Consider the following 24,492-nt stretch of genomic DNA (forward strand, 5'->3'; position numbering starts at 1 on the left):
ATAAAATATAATTCAAAGTGCATGTAGTGTGCAAAATAGGTAATAGTAAACAAATTGCTGTCCTAGAAATGAGAGCTCTGTAGTGGCAATGTAGTCATTAATCTCACAGCCTGATGGGAGAAGCTGTTACCCAGTCTGGCAACCCTAGTCTTGATTCTCCTGTACAATAGCGGGTCAAACAGATTATGGGATGGATGGTAGGAATCCTCAACAATGCTTCTGTGTGCATGTCAATTTCTAGGGTCTAACATTAGGAAGTAGCCAGTACATGAGGCAGCAAGTCAATGTGCATGAACATGATGAATTAATTTAAGTGTAACCACTAACTAGGTCAACAACAAGATAGCAGCTATTTTGGCAAAACAGGATCTGTTTTGGTCAGTTATGTAATTATAAACAGATTGATAACTACAGATAAAAATAATAATTATTTCTAGAAAAGAAATTCTGCAAACAATCGCTTGCACAATCCCATTTATTTTATGCATGCTATCTCTGCCCTGTCTGTCACTCTGTCTCAAGATGCGATTAATCACAAACTTCAGTGATGATCTGTTACATTCATAGGGCATTACATCAATGAGTCACGGAGCCCTAATAAATACTTAACTCTAAATATAAAAAAAGAGATTAAACTGTCAAAAGTCATTGGGCTCTGCACGGAAATGATCAGCACTACATGCAAGCAGCCACAGGCGCAGCAGTCTACAAGCTGAGCAACACTCACGTGGGTAGTTCTTTCTGATCCATTCGATGCAATCCTCAGCAATCTTCTTGGGCTTTTTCGGCAGGACCTCGTACTTCAGATTGTGTCTGTTGAAGCTCATGGTGAATCTGCGGAGATTCAAATGAAACCTCTGCATTTGGTCATTAAAGTAAGTGGTAGTTGGCTCCCAGGTAGACCCCTGACAAACTGCAGAGCAACTGAAACTGATTTTCCAAATTCAATCTCACTGCAGAATATACAACTGAAGAATTCCCCTCTCATACTCTAGTAGGAATACCAAGGAAAAGGTGTAGATGGGCAACCTCAGGAAGGCACAGCTAGGAAAAAGATAATTAAATATAAATTTCTATAATGGTTTTCACATTCCTTCGGGACATTAATAGTACTTTACAGATAATGAAGTACTTTTTTAAGTGTAATCTGTTGTGATGTTAATGCAAATCTGTACACAGTAAGCTCCCAAAAATATCTAACAAAGCATTCGACACATTAATTGATAGATAAACGTTGGCCAGGACACAAAGGAAATCCAGAGCAACATACACAAGATGCTGGAGGAACCCAGATCAGGTAGCACATATGGAGGGGAATAAACAGTTGAAGTTTTGGGCCAAGACCTTTCATCAGGACTGGAAAGGAAGGGTGAAGAAGCCAGAAAATTTCTATGGGAGTCATGTCCTTCCCTCTGAGCCACCTTCAAATATTGTGTGAGGGCTCCCTCCAATGGTTCACTTGATACCGTAGATTCCGGATTTTAAGCCGCTACTTTTTTCCCACATTTTGAACAGCTTTGAACTTTGCGGCCTATAATCCGGAGCGGCTAATGCATGATTTTTTTTCATGCCGCCTCGTAAACATTTTGCCTCATAACAGTAGACCAATAAAATTGATCGAGTAGTTCACAGAGGTCCAATGAAATTGTACGATAAATCAAGCGCACTTTCACAATTAAATTATTGTAAATCAGTCATTTGTACTCACCCTCATCAACATGGAAAACACTCAAAGCATTGTGCTGCCTTATGGCAGTTACTTAGTTTATAATATTTTCGCTTAGTAATTCATTTTCTAGTTAAAGTTAGAAGAGTTTTAACTATATTTGTTTTCTGTACTACATTGCGGGATGCTATGACGTCACACCCGGTTTCGCGGTGTCTTGTGGGAAAATGCCGGTTTGCGATGAAACGGGACGGAGGGAGGGAGCGCATTACGCGAGCGGCTTTGGATCTGAGCGAACGCTGCTTTTAAATGCCGGTTTGCGATGAAACGGGACGGAGGGAGGGAGCGCATTACGCGAGCGGCTTTGGATCTGAGCGAACGCTGCTTTTAAGTTAAAGGTGATCAATAACTTTTCCTGGTAGGCTGCAATATATATATTTTTTACCAGTCGTTAGGAGATATTGGAATGTTGTTCAGTAAAGAAGTATACGCAACGTATATTTAAAAGTAGCCGCGTACGGGCACGGTTCGAAAAAAAGCATTTGCAATATGTATTTGTTTTTGTTACCATATGGATTTAATTAAAAATTAAAAAAATCCTCACGTGTAATATCTTTCTGTGTAAATATCTCATATTACAACGTGGGACACCTGCGGCCGAAAATCCGGTGCGGCCTAAAATCCGATGCGGCCTTTACAATTAAAAAATTGATTTTATTTCTAAAATTAGAGCCAGCGGCTTTTAATCAGGTGCGCTCTGTAGTCCAGAATCTACGGTAAGTGTTTAAGCAAAAGAACAAAGTCCCAAGTTCTGATTTGGCCTCAGCACCCTTATCCTGGGAAAACAAAGAGGTAAATATGACTGTGACCCTACTATTAAAGCCCTTCAGCTGCACGAGAGGAATAAAAGTAAACCTCTGTCAAAACTAAAACCCTTAGTGTCAGGGAGGTTCCCTTCAGGAAGAGGCACAGCTGTTATATTTCAGGTGCCAGCAGGTGAGGTGGATGTGCGTTCAACTGCAACATTTAAGAGTCATTTGGTACGTGGACAGTAAGGGTACGGTTCTAGCTACGGATTAATAAGACTAGGCAGAATAACAGTTTGGCACAGATTAGATGGGCCAAAGGGCCTGTTTCTGTGCTGTAGTGCAGTATGATTCTAAACAAAAATATATTTTCATTGTCTTCACACCACTCCCCAGAAAGAAGGCTACATACACTTGAGGTTTCAGCATCTTGAGCTGGTTGAGGATATCCTTCTGCACCCGCGGAGTGGCCGTAGCTGTCAGGGCCATCATTGGGATGGACGGAAACTTTTGCCGCAGTTCATTCAACCTCTTGTAATCAGGACGGAAATCATGGCCCCACTACATGCAGACAGAAATAGAAAGGGTTAATGTGTGACTAGAAAATCAGGAATGGACACAAGAAGCTAGTAGAGAAACAATCTACCCACAGAATAATTTACTGTTCCTGAAGTACCAGAAATAAGGGCATTGTGGACAAAGAGTGGGAATATTTTAGCCCTACTAAATTTGTTTCACAAATAAAACCTTCTTCATCAAAGTCAAAGGAAAAATTATCAAAGAATGTATACACCATATGCAAATCAATGTAGTAGTATTTAAGAAAAACTATATATAAACAAAGACTGATAAATAACCAATGTACCAAAGAAGGCACATTTTGCAAAAAAAAAAGCAAGGTACGAGTTGTAGAGCCCTTGAAAACGAGTCTGTAGGTTTGTGGAAGCAGTTCAGCGTTGAGGTGAATGAAGTTATCCACACCGGTTCAGAAGCCTGATGGTTTATGGGTATTAACTGCTCCTGAACCTGGTCGTGTAGGATCTAAGGCTCCTGTACCTCCACTCCGATGGTAGTAGTAAGAAGGGCACATAGCCCGGATGGTGAGGATCCTTTGTGAATATCAGCATTCAAAAGGGGGTGTTGGAGCTGACTAGTTAATTCTGAGATTTCTTTGCAGTTTAGTAACTGCAAGAGTAAGAGAGTAAGCGTTCGGCACAGACTAGAAGGGCCAAGATGGCCTGTTTCTGTGCTGTAATTGTTATATGGCTAACTAATTATCTGCTTGTATTTTAAGTAGTTTTTATATGCATATTACAGTTGAATATGCCTCTAGTGGCTATACAAAGTATAATTCTGGAAAGCTTTGGAAGCCTTTGTTCTGCATTAAGTGAATAAGGGCTTTCTCATTGGTTGACTTGGTTCTGCAGTATTGAATAAGAGGTGGAAAGGGTCAGTAACTTCATATTCCTTTGTGTTATTATTTCAGTGGACCTGTCCTGGGCTGAACAGGCAAGTGTAATTACGAAGAAAGCTCAGCAATATTTCTGCTTCCTGAGGAGTTTACGAAGATTCGGCATGACATCTGCAACTTCGACAGACTTCTATAGATGTATAGTGGAAAGGATACTGACTGGTTTCAACACAACCCAGTATGGAAACACCAATGCCCTTGAACAGAAAATCCTACAAAATGTAGTGGATACAGTCCAGACCACCACTAGTAAAGCCCTCCCCACCAATGACCACATCTACATGCAACACTGTCGCAGGAAAGCTGCATCCATCATCAGGGAAACCCACCACCCAGGACATGCTCAGTTCTCGCTGCTGCTGTCAGGAAGAAGGTACAGGAGTTCAGGACTCACACCACTATTCAGGAATAGTCACTACACCTAAACCATCAGACTCTTGAATCAAAGGGGATAACTTCACTCAACTTCATTTGTCCTATCACTGAAATGTTCCCACAACCAATGGACTTTCGTTCAAGGCATTCATCTCATGTTCTTGATATTTATTGCTTATTTATTTATTATTATTTCTTTCTTTTTGTATTTGCACAGTTTGTTGTGTTCTGTACTCTGATTGAACGCCCCAGTTGGTGTTCATTGATTCTGCTACGGTTATTATTCTATAGATTTATTGAGAAGGAAAGGAAATGCACAGAAGTGCGGAGTACCCGTGGCTGTTTCCATCAATATTAGGTATAAGACTTTAGATACTGCTGAGAAGTTGGCCTATTGGGGGATCCACAGTGACCCGATCCCAGCATTGAGTCTGGTGCTGTGGCTCAAAAGAGCAGACAGATGAAGAGGACCAGGTGATGGGAGATTCCATTGTGAAAGGAACAGAGAGGAGATTCTGTGCGAATGACAGAGAAACCCAGATGGTATGTTGCCTCCCAGGCACCAGGGTCAGAATTGATGGCATTCTCAAGGGGGAGGGCAAGCAGCCAGAAGTCTTGATATATATTGGCACCAATAACCTAAGTAGAAAAGGTGAGGAGGTCCTGAAGAGATATTTTAGGGATCTAGGTAGAAAGCTGAAAAACAGGACCTCCAGGGTAGTAATCTCTGGATTGCTGTCTGTACCATGCACCAGTGAGGGTAAGAATAGGATGATCTGGCAGGTGAATGTGTGGCTGAGGAACTGGTGTGGGGGGGGGGGGGGGCAATATCCTTGCAGGCCTGATTTTATTCTCACAAATCAATGAATGTTTTTTAAAAAAATCACTCCCTACTTGTGCATAGTTTTTTCTTTCCACTCTTTTCTGTAAGTGTGTACCTCAGATAAATACTATGTGGAGATTTGTGACATATATGATTATATGATATATATGTACAATGTCTGAAATACATCTTATGGAAGTGTTTGTTTGATGATGAGCTTCAATAAAAAAAAATTACAAAAAAAACCTAAATTGGCAGGGGGATGGGAACCAGAGTGATAGTGCTAAGGATGAGGTAGATGGTTTACACACAGAGGCAGAGTGTAGAGAGCCTCCTAGCAAGGAGAGGCTGATGACGGGGCAAAATTGCAGGCTACAGGATGAGTTGCAATGTAAAAGGTGGGCAAAATTGAAAAGGGTGAATACAGGACTGAAGATGTTGAATTTGAATGTGCATAGTATATGGCATAAGGTATATGAATTTGTAGCACGGTTGCAGATTGGCAGGTATGATGTTGTGGGCGTCACTGAATCAAGGCTGAAACAAGAATATAGCCGGGAGCTTAATGTCCAAGGATACACATTGTATTGAAAGGACAAACAGGAAGACAGAGGGGTTGGCATTGCTCTGTTGGTAAAAATGAAATAAAATCTTAGAAAGAGGTGACATAGGGTTATAAGGTGTTGAATTGCTGTGGGTAAAGCAAGGGTATAAAGACCCCGATGGAAATTGTACACAGACCCCCAAACAGCAGTAAGGATGCGGTCTACAAGTTACAATGGGAGATAGAAAATGCATTCTAAAAAACCAATGTTACAATAGTCATGAGGAATTTCAATATGCAGGATATTATAGAATTAGAAAGTTTAAGCCTTTTACTACTGTTTCCTTTGTTCTATAAATGCTTAATGAAACGATCGTGAAACAACAAGTTTTGTGCCTCTTCCCTAACTTCTGAACCTTGGATGAAAAACACCAGAATCCAAGAGGGATCAAAACCTCAACAACAGATGATGGGAGAAAGATGACAAAACAAGATTCTACTAGAATACTGGAAGGAAATACTAAATGAAGAAGTGAGGTTCTGAGAAAAGCAGAAAGAGGGAGTGGGCATAGGAGAAGGTCGATTTGATGCTCTGCAGCGAAGGCTGCCCTGGAACATTTGCAGTATAGCGCAGAGGTCTTGGGCACATATTTATAGCTCGGGTGTCTGAGAGTTTTGCACAGTACTGTAGTAATTTTATGTATTGCACTAAACTGCTGCTACAAAAAAATTCATAACATATGTGAGTGATGACATGGGTCTCTATTGTGGACTGAGAGTGGGAAAGTGGCAGGGAGAGAGGAATTATGTTTGGGAAAAGGGGAAGGGAGAGGGGAGGGAGAGGGAAGCACCAGAGAGACAGTCTGTAATGATCAATGAACTAATTGTTTGAAATCAAATAACCTTACTTGGTGTCTCAGGCCTTGGTGCAGCCTTGTCTGCACCTGCATCACACTGCCTCCTCCAGCACTCCTTCTCTGCTACCTATCCTAAATCCCTCCCTCATTGTTCTAACCTCGTCATTCCCTACATCCTTTGCTCCCGCCAGATTTGCAAACTTGCATTCCGCTCCACGTTGACAAATACAGCTTTGTGCAAAAGTCTTAGGCACCCTGGCTATATATACTGTACTTGCCTCAGATTTTCGCACAGTACTGTAGCTGCAGTGATGCTGAGTTATCGTGCCAAGGAGACAATCACTCAAGCTTCTCTCCTCCTGTCAGCAAATTGCATCTCTCCTCAATCAGGCTTCACCATATGAACAGTCAGCTTACAATGACATCTTGCAAGACAGGACTCTCTTCAAGCTGCTGCCACCACTGAGATCTCAATAGAAACATGTCTGAGGAGAGGATCTTTTGTTTATACAAGACACTGGGAGTTGTGATTTGCATCGTAAACTGCAGCCTACACTCATTTGGTACTAATTTACAAGATGAATCATGGCGTTGAGCAGCAGGTATAATATTGAGAAAGATACTGCTCTCTGTTATTCCCCAAGGTGTTTGTCAGCTGTGTGCATCCTCCTACTCAAAACAAATTGCTTGGGTAGGACAGCACACAGCTTGTTCCATCCCCAGTTAGTGCCTTGCAGCCTGGGTGTAACAATCACTTCCAGCAGCTCTGGCGGCCTGTCCTGTGGTTGGAGGCCTGCCTATGTGCTGTGAGTGGGTGGGAGGGAGGGAGGGTAAGAAAATGGCTTGTTTTGCTGTTGTTGCTTGTGTTGTTCTGTTGAATATTGTGGGTGCGCTATGTTGGAATAGACAATAGACAATAGGTGCAGAAGTAGACCATTCGGCCCTTCGAGCCTGCACCGCCATTTTGAGATCATGGCTGATTAATTACTATCAATACCCGGTTCCTGCCTTGTCCCCATATCTCTTGATTCCCCTATCCATAAGATACCTATCTAGCTCCTTCTTGAAAGCATCCAGAGAATTGGCCTCCACTACCTTCCGAGGCAGTGCATTCCAGGCCCCCACAACTCTCTGGGAGAAGAAGTTTTTCCTTAACTCTGTCCTAAATGACCTACCCCTTATTCTCAAACCATGCCCTCTGGTACTGGACTCTCCCAGCATCTGGAACATATTTCCTGCCTCTATCTTGTCCAATCCCTTAATAATCTTATATGTTTCAATCAGATCCCCTCTCAATCTCCTTAATTCCAGCGTGTACAAGCCCAGTCTCTCTAACCTCTCTGCGTAAGACAGTCCAGACATCCCAGGAATTAACCTTGTGAATCTACGCTGCACTTCCTCTACAGCCAGGATGTCCTTCCTTAACCCTGGAGACCAAAACTGTACACAATACTACAGGTGTGGTCTCACCAGGGCTCTGTACAAATGCAAGAGGATTTCCTTGCTCTTGTACTCAATTCCCTTTGTAATAAAGGCCAACATTCCATTAGCCTTCTTCACTGCCTGCTGCACTTGCTCATTCACCTTCAGTGACTGATGAACAAGGACTCCGAGATCTCTTTGTATTTCTCCCTTACCCAACTCTACACCGTTCAGATAATAATCTGCCTTCCTGTTCTTACTCCCAAAGTGGATAACCTCACACTTATTCACATTAAACGCCATCTGCCAAGTATCTGCCCACTCACCCAGCCTATCCAAGTCACCCTGAATTCTCCTAACATCCTCATCACACGTCACACTGCCACCCAGCTTAGTATCATCAGCAAATTTGCTGATGTTATTTTCTATGCCTTCATCCAAATCATTAACATAAATGGTAAACAGCTGTGGTCCCAATACCGAGCCCTGTGGCACCCCACTAGTCACCACCTGCCATTCCGAGAAACACCCATTCACCGCTACCCTTTGCTTTCTATCTGCCAACCAGTTTTCTATCCATGTCAATGCCTTCCCCCCGATGCCCTGAGCTTTGATTTTACCCACCAATCTTCTATGTGGGACCTTATCAAATGCCTTCTGAAAATCGAGGTACACTACATCCACTGGATCTCCCCCGTCTAACTTCCTGGTTACATCCTCGAAAAACTCCAACAGATTAGTCAAGCATGATTTACCCTTGGTGAATCCATGCTGGCTCGGCCCAATCCTATCACTGCTATCTAGATACGCCACTATTTCATCCTTAATAATGGACTCTAGCATCTTTCCCACCACCGATGTCAGGCTGACAGGTCGATAGTTCTGTTTTCTACCTCCCTCCTTTCTTAAAAAGTGGGATAACATTAGCCATTCTCCAATCCTCAGGAACTGATCCTGAATCTAAGGAACATTGGAAAATGATTACCAATGCATCCGCAATTTCCAGGGCCACCTCCTTTAGTACCCTAGGGTGCAGACCATCTGGACCTGGGGATTTGTCAGCCTTCAGTCCCATCAGTCTTCTCATCACCGTTTCCTTCCGAATGTCAATCTGTTTCATTTCCTCTGTTACCCTATGTCCTTGGCCCATCCATACATCTGGGAGATTGCTTGTGTCTTCCTTAGTGAAAACAGATCTAAAGTACTCATTAAATTCTTCTGCCATTTCTCTGTTTCCCATAACAATTTCACCCAATTCATTCTTCAAGGGCCCAACATTGTTCTTAACTATCTTCTTTCTCTTCACATACCTAAAAAAGCTTTTGCTATCTTCCTTTATATTCCTGGCTAGCTTGCGTTCGTACCTCATTTTTTCTCCCCATATTGTCTTTTTAGTTAAGTTCTGTTGTTCCTTAAAAACTTCCCAATCATCTGTCCTCCCACTCACCTTAGCTCTGTCATATTTCCTTTTTTTTAATGCTATGCAATCTCTGACTTCCTTTGTCAACCACTGTGGCCCCATTCCCCCCTTTGAATCCTTCCTTCTCTGGGGGATGAACTGATTTTGCACCTTGTGCATTATTCCCAAGAATACCTGCCATTGCTGTTCCACTGTCTTTTCTGCTAGGCTATCCGTCCAGTCAACTTTGGCCAGCTCCTCCCTCATGGCTCCATAGTTTCCCCTGTTCATCTGCAACACTGACACCTCCGAGTTGCCCTTATCCTTCTCAAATTGCAGATAAAAGCTTATCATATTGTGATCACTACCTCCTAATGGCTCCTTTACTGCGAGATCGCTTATCAAATCCTGTTCATTACATAACACTAAATACAGAATAGTCTTGTCCCTGGTCGGCTCTCGTACAAGCTGTTCCAAGAATGCATCCCGTAGGCACTCTACAAACTCCCTATCCTGTGGTCCAGCACCAACCTTATTCTCCCAGTTCACCTGCATGTTGAAATCCCCCATAACTACTGCGACATTACCTTTGCCACATGCCAATGTTAACTCCCTATTCAACTTGCACCCAATATCCATGCTACTGTTTGGTGGCCTGTAGACAACACCCATTTGGGTCCTTTTGCCCTTACTGTTCCTCAGTTCCATCCACACAGACTCTACTTCTCCTGATCCTATGTCCCCCCCTTGCAAAGGACTGAATCTCATTCCTCACCAACAGGGCCACCCCACCCCCTCTGCCCACATTTCTGTCCCTACGATAGCACGTATAACCTTGTACATTCATTTCCCAGGTCTGATCTCCCTGCAGCCATGTCTCCATTATCCTAACAACATCATAGTTACCCATTCGCACCTGGGCTTCAAGCTCATCCGCCTTATTTCTGACACTTCGTGCATTCAGATATAGAATTTTTAACCCATTTCTCCTCTCTCTGTTTGAATTGCTGCCTATTGTGCTTAACCCAGCTCCCCGAACTCCCATCGGGCTATTTTGTTGTCCTTCCTAAATTTACTTATTCTTTCAACACATTTAACTCCATGTTCCGTCAGACCATCCCTCTGTACATGAGTCCTCCTTATCACTTGTTCTGCCCCACCTTCCTCTACTACACACTTAATATTCCGGAACCGTGTAGTCCCCACCTGTCCTTTATTCTTCATCTCGCTATCCTCTCTCACATTCTGGATCCCTGCCCCCTGCAAATTTAGTTTAAACCTTCCCCAAGAAGCACTAGCAAACTTCCCTGCAAGAATGTTAGTACCGCTCCAGTTCAGGTGTAAACCGTCCCTTTGGAACAGATCTCACCTTCCTTGGAACAAAGCCCAATTATCTACAAACCTGAAGCCCTCCCTCCTGCACCATCCTCTCAGCCACGTATTAATCTTTATAATCTTTCTGTTCCTTGCCTCACTCGCACGTGGCACAGGTAGCAATTCTGAGATTGTGTGGCGATACTTGTGGGCTGCACCCAGCATATCCTTGAGTGTGCTGGTTGTTAACACAAACAATGCATTTCATTGCATGCTAACATGTACATGTGATAAATTAATCTGATTCTAAATCTCAGGGTTGTACAGTCAGCCCTCCTTATCCGCGGGTTCCACATGCGCAGATTCAACCAACTGCGGATCAGGAAAACCTGGAAGTTCTCTCACCAGCACTCGTTGTTTGAGCATGTACAGACTATTTTTTCTTGTCATTTTCCCCTAAACAATACAGTATAACAACTATTTACATAGCATTTACATTGTATTAGGTATTATAAGTAATCTAGAGATGATTTAAAAGTACAGGCAGTCCCCGGGTTATGAACGAGTTCCGTTCCTGAGTCCATCTTTAAGTCAGATTTGAAGTCGGAACAAGTACATCAGGTATTATGTAGCCCCAGTTAGTAAAACGTTTGTCTTGGTATATATTTTACCTTTCTATGCGTATAAAACACTTAAGAAACATATGTATTTCAATAATTAAACCATTGCATTGCTTAGTAATAATTGTAGCTTTCACCGGGGCAGGTCCTTTCAAATGCTCCATTAAAATTGTTCCAATTGTTGACCGACTGTAGTCAAATGCTTTTCCAATGACCAATGGCGTTTCACCTCTTTCCGATTGTTTTATTACTGCCACTTTATCTTCAATCGTGATTATTTTCATGAACAGAAACACTGCGGATTCAGAGCTGCGCCAGGTCCTAAAGTCCACCATGCTGATACAGGTTAAATAAGGTCCGGGGTTCCGCTGGGTCCTAAAGACCACCTCACTGAGCAGGTTAAATAAGGGACTTGAGCATCTGCTTGTTTGGTATCCACGGGGGGTTCCAGAACCAACCACCGTGGATAAGGAGGGCCGACTGTATACTGATACATACGTTGATAATAAATGTACTTTGAATATCCCTACTTCTAATCCTTCGGTGAGACACTTGTAAATGAACAACTAGCTCCCTGATAATGGTGAGGCACCACACCATGTGCACTCTCACTCCCACATCTCTAGTCTGTTCCCTGAAAATGAAAAAGTGGCAAATGGCTGCAGACCGCAATATGTCTGCTCAGTGAGTAAGTTGTGTAGGGTGACATGGTAGCATAGCAGTTAGCATAATGCTTTAAAGCGCCAGTGATTGGGATTCAATTCCGCCACTGTCTGCAAGGAGTTTTATGCTCCCCCTTTGAGCACATGGATTTCCTCTGCCCCCTCCCTCATTCCAAAGACGTACAGGTCAGGGTCACTGAACTGTGGGCATGCAACATTGGCGCTTGAAGCGTGGAGACACTTGGGCACAATTCGCGGACTGTTGATCATTGATACAAATGACACATTTCACTGTACGCTTTGATGCGCATGTGACAAATAAAGCTAACCTTTGAACAGTTACTTAGCAGCAGATAATCAGAACACTCCGCATCCCACCCTTCAAGTAGCATCCATGTTCAATCCTTACATGCAGTTAGTTCCTTTCAGGGTTTTGCACTTCACCACCAACGAATTGTGACCAGACAGGCAGATGCCAGATATGAGATAGATGACAAAGTAATGACAATGCTGATTCATGGGCAGGTTTACCCGTTACATTAGGGAGTTTACCCTTTCACCAAGGGACCTTATCCACCCACCCAAGAGCTCTGTTCAACACCTTACTGATGGTACCTGATAGTAGGACACTTCTCTCCATGACTGCCCACAGAGCATGAGCAGAAAGCCCTCTGACCCACTGAGCCAAGAGACAACTCCACCCGGAGATATTTATCAGGAGTGCTGCGTACACAATTTACAAGCATTGTAAATGATCCTTCCCATCAACAATCTCTTTGACCCTCTGCCATCAGGCAGGACAAGCACTGTTAGGATGGGAAACAGTTACTTTCCCTAGGGCATGAGACTACTGAACTCCCTGCCACCACACTTATGAATGGCAAGTAGCGTTATAATGTTTTCTGTTTAACTTGTGTCGTAAATGCACCTTACTATTTTTAATTTATTTGTGGTAATATAACTTTACGTGTTATGTGTGTTAGGTATACGTACTGTGTTGTGCACCTTGGTCCGGAGAAACGTTGTCTCGTTTGGCGGTATACATCTGTAGAGCTGAATGACAATAAACTGAACTTGAACTTGTAAAAACACAAAATGCTGGCAGAACTCAGCAGGCCAGACAGCATCTATGGGAGGAGGTAGTGACGATGTTTTGGGCCGAAACATTGGGCTGCCAGCATTTTGTGTTTTTATTTATTTCCAGCATCTGCAGATTCACTCGTGTTGCCTTTGAATTTGAACTTGAACTGAATTCTAGAAAATACAAAAATGGGGCACATACCTGGCTAACACAGTGAGCCTCATCGATAACAAAACGAGCCAAAAGCTTCCTCCCATATAAATTTTGCAGCGCTGAGATCAATCGGTTGCTAGCACTAACCTGCATGAAAAACAATAATCAAGGTTACCAGGCTCAGTAAAAGGTAAAAAAAAATGTGAAAAGGTTAGCTTTATTTATCACACATATATTGAAGCATACAGGAAATGTGGTGTTTGGTCAAATGAAACCAGCAAGGATTGTGCTGGGCGGCCCGCAAATATCACTGTGCTTCCAGTGCAACAAAGCATGCCCCCCCCCCCCCCCCCAACCCACTATCCCTAACTGAATGTCTTTGCAATTTGGGAGGAAACCCACACGGTCACGGGGATAACGTATCTGTTCCTTACAGACAGCGGCGCTGTGAAATGTTGCGATAACCCCTATGTTAGCGTGACTCCCAATCACTTTTAGGGCACGGTATCACTGATACCTAAACTTATAATGGTATCTGTGGGATGGCTCCTGTTGCAGTTTATATTATCATGTAGCTGTCCAGTCTCATAACTGCTCACCTCTACCCTCTCCACCAAACAACCCCCAGCCAGAGACCACTCGTATCTTGACTTCCTGCAGGTAACACCACAGAAAATGCACTAGCAAGTGTATGTGCATCAGATTCAGACTGTGAAGCTCCTTGGGAATTCAGTGTAAGTGAAGTCTGGGGTTTCTGAACAGTAGCTGCAGTTCAGACACTGTACGATAGATGGCAACAGTGAACAGTCGACTTCAAGAATACAAAGAATAAATTAAAAATAACTGCAGAGGCAAATTAGTGATTTTAATAAAGTTTAGACATGGAACCTCTCATAAAGAATATTGCCGACACTTGGCATAAGGAAACATTGAATAGGTTAGCAGGCATTATTCCCTGGAGTAAGGAGAGCAGGGATGTAACACTGAGGCTTTATAAGGCACTGGTAAGGCCACACCTTGAGTGTTGTGAACAGTTTTGGGCTCCCCATCTTAGAAAAGATATGCTGGCATTGGACAGGGTCCAGAGGAGGTTCACAAGGATGATTTCAGGAATGAAAGGGTTATCATACAAAGAACGTTTTATGGCTCTGGGTCTGTACTCGCTGGAATTTAGAAGGATAAAGGGAGGGGATCTCATTGAAACCTTTCGAATGTTGAAAGGCCTAGACAGAGTAGATGTGGAAAGGATGTTTCCCAAGGTGGCAGAGTCTAGGACAAGAGGGCACAGCCTTGGGATTGAGGGACATCCATTTAAAACAGAGGTGTGCAGAAATTTCTTTAGCCAGAGGGTGGTGAATTTGTGGAATTTGTTGCCACGTGCAGCTGTGGAGGCCAGGTCATTGGGTATATTTAAGACAGAGATTGATAAGTCCTTGATTGGACATGGCATAAAAGGTTATGGGGAGAAGGCCGGGTTGAGGAGGAGAAAAAAAAAGGATCAGCCATGATTGAACGGCGGAGCAAACTCAATGGGCCAAATGGCCTAATTCTGCTCCTATGTCTTATGGTCTTATGGAGTGTAGGAGAATGAGGGGAAATTTGATAGAGGAACACAAAATTATGAGAGGAATAGATAACAAGCAGGTATAGAATGGAAGCAGGCTTTTTCCTCAGGTTGGGTGAGACTAGAACAGGAGGTCATGGGTTAAGGGGGAAAGGTGAAACATTTAATGGGAATATGAGGGGGATCTTCTTCACTCACAGGGTGCTGAGAGTGTGGAAAGATCTGCCAGTAGAAGTGGTGGATGCATGTTCGATTTCAACATTTAAGAGAAGTCTGGAGAAGTACATAGATGGGAGGGGTACAGAGAGCTATGGTGTAGGTGTAGGTGCAGGTCGGTGGGACCAGGCAGAATAATATTTTGACACAGACTAGATGGTCTGAAGGACGTATCTCTGTGCTGCTGTGCTCAAAGACTCCATAAATTAGTAACAATCTTCCAAATTTCCAAAGGTTTCAGGTCATGTTTTGGGAGGGTTAAGTTGCCACGAAAGAGTATAGTGTTACAGGCGTCAATACAATTGAGTGATACCAACAAGAATACACAGCAGGTGGTGACCAAATAGATTCAGGCAATGCTCAAGCAATAGTATTTCATACCTTTCCCAAAGTATAGCTACACTGAGATGTGCAATAGACAGATTGTTTTTAGGAACAATTGCACAGATATCATAATCCCAGACCTATTGAGAACTTTTGAGAGGTGACTTGTTAGAGATGTGCACAATGGTGAAAGACATAGATTGAGTAGATAGCCAGAGACAAGAGAGCATAATCTTAAGGTGACTGGATGAAAGTATAGGGGGATGTCAGAGGTACATTTTTCTTTTACACAGAAGAGCAGAAGATTAGTGGATGTGTGGAACGATGGTAGAGAATGAGACATTTAGGAGACTTTTACTTGGGCACATGTTCATTTTCGCGGCTTGCATTTTACAATTTCCTTAGCATTTGTCTGTTTGTTTTACAAGGCAGAATTGCTAATTCAACGCTCAATCCAGCACGGATGGAACGTGTACAAGGGGCTGGCTGGATTCTAACATAGAAACATAGAAAATAGGTGCAGGAGTAGGCCATTCGGCCCTTTGAGCCTGCACCGCCATTCAGTATGATCATGGCTGATCATCCAACTCAGAACCCTGTACCTGCTTTCTCTCCATACCCCCTGATCCCTTTAGCCACAAGGGCCATATCTAACTTCCTCTTAAACATAGCCAATGAACTGGCCGCAACTGTTTCCTGTGGCAGAGAATTCCACAGATTCACCACTCTCTGTGTGAAGAAGTTTCTCCTCATTTCGGTCCTAAAAGGCTTCCCCTTTATCCTTAAACTGTGACCCCTCGTTCTGGACCTCCCCAACATCGGAAACAATCTTCCTGCATCTAGCCTGTCCAATCCCTTTAGAATTTTATATGTTTCAATAAGATCCCCCCTCAATCTTCTAAATTCCAGTGAGTATAAGCCTAGTTGATCCAGTCTTTCTTCATATGAAAGTCCTGCCATCCCAGGAATCAATCTGGTGAACCTTCTCTGTACTCCCTCTATGGCAAGAATGTCTTTCCTCAGATTAGGGGACCAAAACTGCACACAATACTCTAGGTGCGGTCTCACCAAGGCCTTGTACAACTGCAGTAGAACCTCACTGCTCCTGTACTCAAATCCTTTTGCTATGAATGCCAACATTCCATTTGCCTTTTTCACTGCCTGCTGTACCTGCATGCCCACCTTCAATGACTGGTGTACAATGATACCCAGGTCTCCCCTTTTCCTAATCGACCACCATTCAGATAATAATCTGTTTTCCTGTTCTTGCAACCAAAGTGGATAACCTCACATTTATCCACATTAAATTGCATCTGCCATGAATTTGCCCACTCACCTAACCTATCCAAGTCACCCTACATCCTCTTAGCATCCTCCTCACAGCTAACACCGCCGCCCAGCTTCGTGTCATCTGCAAACTTGGAGATTCTGCATTTAATTCCCTCGTCTAAATCATTAATATATATTGTAAACAACTGGGGTCCCAGCACTGAGCCTTGCGGTACCCCACTAGTCACTGCCTGCCATTCTGAAAAGGTCCAGTTTACTCCCACTCTTTGCTTCCTGTCTGCCAACCAATTCTCTATTCACATCAATACCATACCCCCAATACCGTGTGCTTAAAGTTTGCACACTAATCTCCTGTCTGGGACCTTGTCAAAAGCCTTTTGAAAATCTAAATATACCACATCCACTGGCTCTCCCCTATCCACTCTACTAGTTACATCTTCAAAAAATTCTATAAGATTCGTCAGACATGATTTTCCTTTCACAAATCCATGCTGACTTTGTCCGATGATTTCACCCCTTTCCAAATGTGCTGTTATCACATCTTTGATAACTGACTCTAGCATTTTCCCCACCACTGATGTCAGACTACCTGGTCCATAATTCCCCATTTTTTCTTTCCCTCCTTTTTTAAAAAGTGGGGTTATATTAGCCACCCTCCAATCCTCAGGAACTAATCCAGAATCTAAGGAGTTTTGAAAAATTATCACTAATGCATCCACTATTTCTTGGGCTACTTCCTTAAGCACTCTGGGATGCAGACCATCTGGCCCTGGGGATTTATCTGCCTTTAATCCCTTCAATTTACCTAACACCACTTTCCTACTAACATGTATTTCCCTCAGTTCCTCCATCTCACTTATTCTTCGGTCCCCTACTATTTCCAGAAGATTATTTATGTCCTCCTTAGTGAAGACAGAACCAAAGTAGTTATTCAATTGGTCTGCCATGTCCTTGTTCCCTATGATCAATTCACCTAACACAGGACCATTCGCCTCGAAGTCCAGTGCTGATTCCACTACACCACCGGCCAGCCTTGTATAGGTACATGGCTAAAAGAAAGATGGAGGGCTATGTAGGAGAGATTGATCTTGGGAGTAGGTTAAAAGATTAGCACAACATATGTTTTATGTTAACTTTGGTTTGTTAAGGAAAAGAAATTGCAATAGAGATGTTGGAAAAGACATTCGCGAGGCTTAATTTAGAGTATTGTGTGCAGTTCTGGTCACCTACCTGAGGGAAAAACATCAATAAGAATGAAAGAGCGCAGATAGAATTTACAAGAATGTTGCTGGAGCACGAGGACCTGAGTTATAGGTTAGGAACAAGGGCTACTTGCTCCCATTCAGGATTTGAGGTTGTTAATGAGGCCACCGCAAATGATTAATTCCCCCTCTGTTTTTATGTTTGCTCACTTTTCAAGCAGTCATCAGCTTGCGAGCACAGTAACAAACCAGGCTCTGTTCTCAAGCCCTGACTCCGGCCTCACAACTACCCACAGTGCCGACACTCGGCCACGATTTAAGACACTGGTTTCAGAGTTCACTTTGTATAAAATTTGATCATGTGAATCACCACTCTGCCCCCCCACCTAATGAATCTCTTCTCTCTACAATAAGAAATTAAAGTCACTTTGTTCCCTTATTTTATTGATTTAGTTAGAGATACAGCATGGTAACAGGCACTTCCGGCCCAGTTACACCCATGTGACCAATTACCCTACTAACATGCATGTCTTTGGAATGTGGGAGGAAACCAGAGAACCCAGAGGAAACCCATGAGGTCAAGGGGAGAACATACAAACTCCTTCCAGACAGCAGCAGTCACTGCTGCTGTAATAGAGTCACACTAACCACTACGCTACTGTGCCGCCCCGTTAACTCCTCAAAACACTGGTCAGGAACAGCATCTCTCATATACTTGATGAATTACTCCACCACACCATCACTGCTAACTCATGAGTACTGTACTACCCTTGTTACACATGCCTCTCACTTTCTGACTTATATTAGCACCTTCTCAGGAGTGCAGTAGAGCAGCTTCAAAACAGGATCCTTCTTGGACAGTTGCATGTAGATGCTGGCAGCTTCTGAATCACTCTTATTCCCAGTCAGATGTGTCGCTGGGATCTGGGGAAGGAAAACAAAATGCGTAATTACAAATGTCACCTCCCCGCTTCTCACGACTTCCTTTGTAGTTTGCCCTTGCTGACTGAAGTGAGTCTTGCCCTTCGAGGTTCTGGCCGTTTTGTCCATTTCTAGGCTGTCTGGAGCCATGCAGTTGCCCTCTAGGTCAGTGACTCAGCTCTTTGGGTTACTGGGATGAGCTAGCCACTCAACATATCTACTGGGGATGAGATCTGACCAAGAATCCAGGGAGCAGGTAATCACAGGACTAGGGAGGATGGTCTCTCCGCCATCATAATCCTGAGCGGACAATGAACCCATAAGCACTACCTCACTATTTTTGCTCTCTTTTTAGTTTTAAATAAGTAGATAAGAAGACACACACAATTTTGGTTAACTGAGCCATTGGTTAATCCGGTCAGCTGCATTTTTGGGACACTATGCCACTTAATTTGGACAGGAGACAGATGCCAAACAGCTTCTAACTAATGTCAGCCTTGTGCACTTGTGCAGCCGTTAGACTGTGCTTAGAGTGCACAGTTTTTAAACAGCATCAGTTGCATGTATGTGTGTTCAAAAAGCAGTGATTTTTGTCACCAGTAGTTGGCAAGAAATAAGCAGAAAGACAATTCCGAAATGCTTTGCCCACTTTAGTTTCAAACATTCAGGCTTAAAGAGACCAGAAATGGCTGGGATGAAAATGAAATGATTTCAACAAGGTAGGAACCATGAAGAATTTGGAAGTATTGACAATCATCTTGAATGTTACAGTGAAAATGAAGATGAAGATTTGAAGGACACAATCATTGCAAGCATTGTATGAAGGCAGTCCATTATCTGCACTAGATGTCTGCAGTGATTATGTTGACTTACAGTCAATCAAAAGAACAAAGCAGTGCACAGTGGATGAATTTCTCTGTCAATAAATATTAGAAAATAGCAGTTTCATAGCATTGTAGTACTGGTAGTGTTTGAATTTGTTCTGTATTTCATTTAAATACATAATTTGTTACTCAGATAAACTGTAGCTTGTCTTTTTCTACCTTTGTAACTATTTGCATGAAACTTTGGTTAATTGGGCCAAAATATGCTGGTCCGTTGTACCCAATGTATTCCAATTAACCAGAATCTGAAATATGTAAATAGACACACACACAGTGGTGCTAGAAACTTCGTGAACACCATAGAATTTTCCTGCTTTCTGCATAAATGTGACCTAAAATGTGATCAGATCTTCATGTAATTCCTAAAACTAGATAAAGAGAACTCAATTAAATAAATAACACAAAAAACATTATATTTGTTAATTTATTTATTGAGAAAAATGATCCACTATACACATAGTTGTTGGAAAAAGTATGTGAACCTTTGCTTTCAGTAACTGGTGTGACTCCCCTAGTACAGCAATAACTTCAACCAAATGTTTCCGGTAGCAATTGGTCAGTCTTGCACGTCGGCTTGGAGGAATTTTAGGCCACTTCTCCTTACAAAACTGCTTTAACTCTGGGATGTTGATGGGTTTCCATGCATGACTGCTTACTTCAGGTCCCTCCACATTTCTATAGGATTAAGGTTAGGACTTTGTCATTCCAAAATATGAATTTTCTTCTTTTTAAACCATTCTGTTGTTGATTTACTCTTGTCTTAAGATCATTGTCTTGTTGTATTATCCAACTTCTTTTAAGCTTCAGGTGACTGACTGCTACCCTGATATCCTCCTGTAAAATGTCTTGAAACAATTTTGAATTCATTGTTCCCTGAACGACTACAAGATGCCCAGGCCCTGAGGCAGCAAAGCAGGCCCAAACCATCATGCTTCACAGGTGGGGTGAGATTTTGAAATTGGTGTGGAGTGACCTTTCTCCTCCAAATATAGCAATGTGCATTTCTGCCAAAAAGTTCAAACTTTTGTCTCATCTGTCCACAGAACATTGTCCCAGAACTGTTGTAAAACATCCAGGTGGTCTTTTGCAAGCTTGAGTCATGCAACAATTTTTTTTTTTGGAGAGCAATGGTTTCCTCTGTGGTGTCTTTCCATGAACATCATTCTTGTTCAGTGTTTTTTTATATAGTGGACACATGAACAGAGACTTTAGCAACTTCTAGAGATTTCTGGGGTTCTTTTGTTGTTACCCTGGGTTCTTTTTCATCTCCTTCGCACTGCACGTTGTGTTCATGGTCTGATCTTTGCAGGATGTTCACTCCTAGGGAGAGTAGCAACAGTACTGTCTCCATTTGTAGACAATCTCTTACTGTGGACTGATGAACACTCAGGCCTTTAGAAATGCTTTTGTAGCCTTTTCCAGCTTCACGCATTTTCATAATTCTTCTAAGTTCTTTTGAAAGTTGTTTTGATCGTGGCATGATGCACAAAACACATCTTTCTTGAGAACATCAGGCTCTGTCAGTAACCTGACTTTGTGTCTTTTTTATAGGGCAGGGCACCTCTACAACTCACACCTCTAATCTCATCTCATTGATTGGAACACCTGACTCCAAATAGCTTTTGTAGAAGACATGACCCCAGAGATTAATATACTTTTTCCAATACATGTAATATTGCATCATTTTTGAATAAATGAACAAGTATAATATTTTTATGCTATTTATTTAATTGGGTTCTCTTTATATAGCTTTAGAACTTGCATGAAGATCTGATCACATTTTAGGTCATACTTATGCAGAAAATTCTACAGGGTTCACAAACTTTCTAGCACCACTGTATGTGTATAGTACTGTGCAAAAGTCTTTGGCACATAAAGCTGAGAAACAGGACCTCCACGGTAGTAATCTCTGGATTGCTGTCTGTGCCACTTGCCAGTGAGGGTATGAATAGGATGATTTGGCAGGTGAACACGTGGCTGAGGAACTGGTGCAGAGGGCAGTGGTTTAGATTTATGGATCATTGGGATCTCTTCTGGGGAAGGTATGATCTGTACAAAATAGACGGGTTGCACCTGAGCCCAAAGGGGTCTAATATCCTTGCTGGCAGGTTGACTAGAATTGTTCGGGTGGGTTTAAACTAATTTGGCAGAGGGATGGGAACTGTTGTGATAGTGAAGAAGATGAGATAGTTGGTTTATGAACAGAGACAATGTGTAGTGAGACTGAGCAGCTGAGACAGGGCAAAATTGCAGTCAACAGGAAGAATTGCAATATAAAATTGTCAATGAATGCGCGCAGTATGCAGAATAAGGTCAATGAACTTGTAGCAAGTATGATGAAGTAGGCACTGATTCATGGCTAAAGGGAGTTTACAGCTAGGAGCTTAATGTCCAAGGATACACGTTGTATTGAAAGGACAGACAAGAAGGCTCTGTTGGTAAAATATAAAATCAAATTATTAGAAAGAAGTGACATAGGGTTGGAACATGTTGAATCGCTGTGGATAGAGCTAAAGAACTGCAAGAGTGCAAAGACCCTGAATGGAGCTAAAAACAGATCCTCAAACAGTAGTAAGGATGTGGTCTACAAGTTACAAGGCAAAATAGAAAATATATGCCAAAAGGACAATGTTACAATAGTCATGGAGGATTTCAACATGCAGGTAGACTGGGAAAATCAGGCTGGGGCAGGATTCCAAACGGGGGAATTTCTAGAATATCTGCGAGATGGCTTTTTACATCAGCTCATGGTTAAACCCAGTAAGGGATCAGCTATTCTGGAATGGGTGCTGAGTAATGAACTGGAATTGTTTAGAGAGCTTAAGGTAGAAGAACCCTTAGGGGATATGATAATATGATCAAATTCATCCTAAAGTCAGATGGGGTAAAGGGAATTACAGAGGCATGGGAGAGGAGTTGGCCAGAAGTGATTGGAAAAGAACACCGGCAGGGATGATGGCAGAGCAGCAATGGCTGGAAGTTTGAGCAGCAATTCGGAAAGCACAGGATTTTACATCCCAAAAAGTAAACAGTATTCTAAAGGCAAGGTAACGCAACCATGACTAACAAGAGAAGTCAAAGCCAACATAAAAGCCAAAGACAGGGCACACAATAGAGCAAAAATTAGGAAGTTAGAGGTCTGGGAAGCTTTTAAATACCGACAGAAGACAACCAAAAAGAGTCATAAAGAAGGTAAAGATGGAATATGAAAGTAAGCCAGCCAATAATATTAAAGTGGGTACCAAAAGTTTCTTCAGATACATCAAGAGCGAAAGAGAAGCAAGAGTGGATATTGGACTGTCGGAAAACAATGCTGGAGAGGTAGCATTGCGGATGAACTGAATGAGTATTTTGCATCAGTCTTCACTGTGAAAGACACGAGCAGTGTGGTGGAAGTTCCAGGTATCAGGGGTCATAAAGTGTGAGAAGTTACCATTACCAGAGAAAAGGTTCTTGGTAAAACTGAAAGGTCTGAAGGTAGATAAGTCACCTGGACCAGATGGTCTACACCCCAGGGTTCTGAAAGAGCAGCTGAAGAGACTGTGGAGGGATTAGTAATGATTTTCAAGAATCACTAGATTCTGGAATGGTTCCAGAAGACTGGAAAATTGCAAATATCACTCCACTCTTCTAGAAGGGAGAGAAGCAGAAGAAAGTTAATTATATGCCAGTTAGACATATATTAGGGAAGATGTTGGAGTCGATTGTTCAGGACATAGTTTTAGGGTACTTAGAGGCAGATAATAAAAGCTGTAATCAGCATGGTTTCTTCAAGGGAAAATCTTGCCTGACAAATCTGTTGGAATTTTTTGAAGAAATAATAAGCCAAATAGACAAAGGAGAATTGGTTGATGCTGTGCAGTTGGATTTTCAGAAGGCCTTTGACAAGCTGTCATACACGAGGCTACTTAAGCTACCCATGGGCTCCATGGTGTTACAGGAAAGATTCTACATGGATAAAACAGTGGCTAATTGGCAGGAGGTAAAGAGTGGGAATAAAGGGTTGGCTGCCGGTGAGCAGTGGTGTTCGACAGGGTCTTTTTACATTATATGTCAATGATTTGGATGATGGAGTTGATAGATTTGTTGCAAAGTTAGCAGATGATATTGGAGTATAAAAGTTGCATTGTTTGCTGTGTAACCAAAACTATGTAGTCAGCTTTGAGCTTGCTATTTGCTATGCATGTATCCAATTTAGTAGGAGAATGAAATTTTAAGAATGTAGAAGATAATGGTGTGTTAATGAGAGGTAGCTAAGAGATGTAGATTAGAACATGATTAAGTCAATGGGTAGAAACAATAGTGGCGGATGTACCTGTGATACGCAACTGTAGACGGATTGGATATGCTAAAGCAACTAAACCAGGAGACTGCTATAAAAAAATGCTATGTACAAGGATCGGTGGGCAATCAGCGACTAGCTCAATGACTGTCTCAGCTTTGATTTGCAAATTAAAGTTTAATACTTCTTGAAGAATCTTCTGCGTCTCGGTCGTTTGTGGGGCACGAGAAACCACGACAATGATATGAAAATAGGTGGAAGGGCAGGTAGTTTTGAGGAAATAGGGAGACTACAGAAGAACTTAGATTAGGACAATGGGCAAAGAAATCGCAAATGGAATACAGTGTCAGGAAGTGTATGGTCATGCACTTTGGTCGAAGAAATGAAAGTGTTGACTATTATCTAAGAGAAAATACAAATATCTGAGGGATTGGTACTCCTCGTGCAGGATTCCCTAAAGATTAATTTGCAGGTTAAGTCTGTGGCAAGGAAGGCAAATGCGATGTTAGCATTCATTTCAAAAGGACTATAATAAAAAGCAAGAATTTAATGTTAAGACTTTATAAAACACTGGTGAGGCTTCACTTGGGAGTACTGAGAGCAGTTTTGAGCCCCT

The 24,492-nt window shown here is 42.4% G+C and overlaps 1 protein-coding gene across 1 annotated transcript in view; it reads right to left on the bottom strand.

The window, feature by feature from the left end:
* Window positions 1-24,492, bottom strand: part of blm (BLM RecQ like helicase) — an 88,781-nt gene that overhangs the window by 38,858 nt on the left and 25,431 nt on the right. The window contains exons 10-13 of the mRNA XM_073032698.1: window positions 18,600-18,713; window positions 13,242-13,340; window positions 2,885-3,033; window positions 728-834 (exon numbers count right to left, since the gene is read on the bottom strand). Coding sequence (XP_072888799.1) covers window positions 728-834; window positions 2,885-3,033; window positions 13,242-13,340; window positions 18,600-18,713 — 469 coding nt within the window. The remainder of the gene's footprint in view (window positions 1-727; window positions 835-2,884; window positions 3,034-13,241; window positions 13,341-18,599; window positions 18,714-24,492) is intronic.

The sequence above is a fragment of the Hemitrygon akajei genome, chromosome 30 (genome assembly GCF_048418815.1).
Source record: "Hemitrygon akajei chromosome 30, sHemAka1.3, whole genome shotgun sequence".
NCBI classification, from domain to species: Eukaryota; Metazoa; Chordata; class Chondrichthyes; order Myliobatiformes; family Dasyatidae; genus Hemitrygon; species Hemitrygon akajei.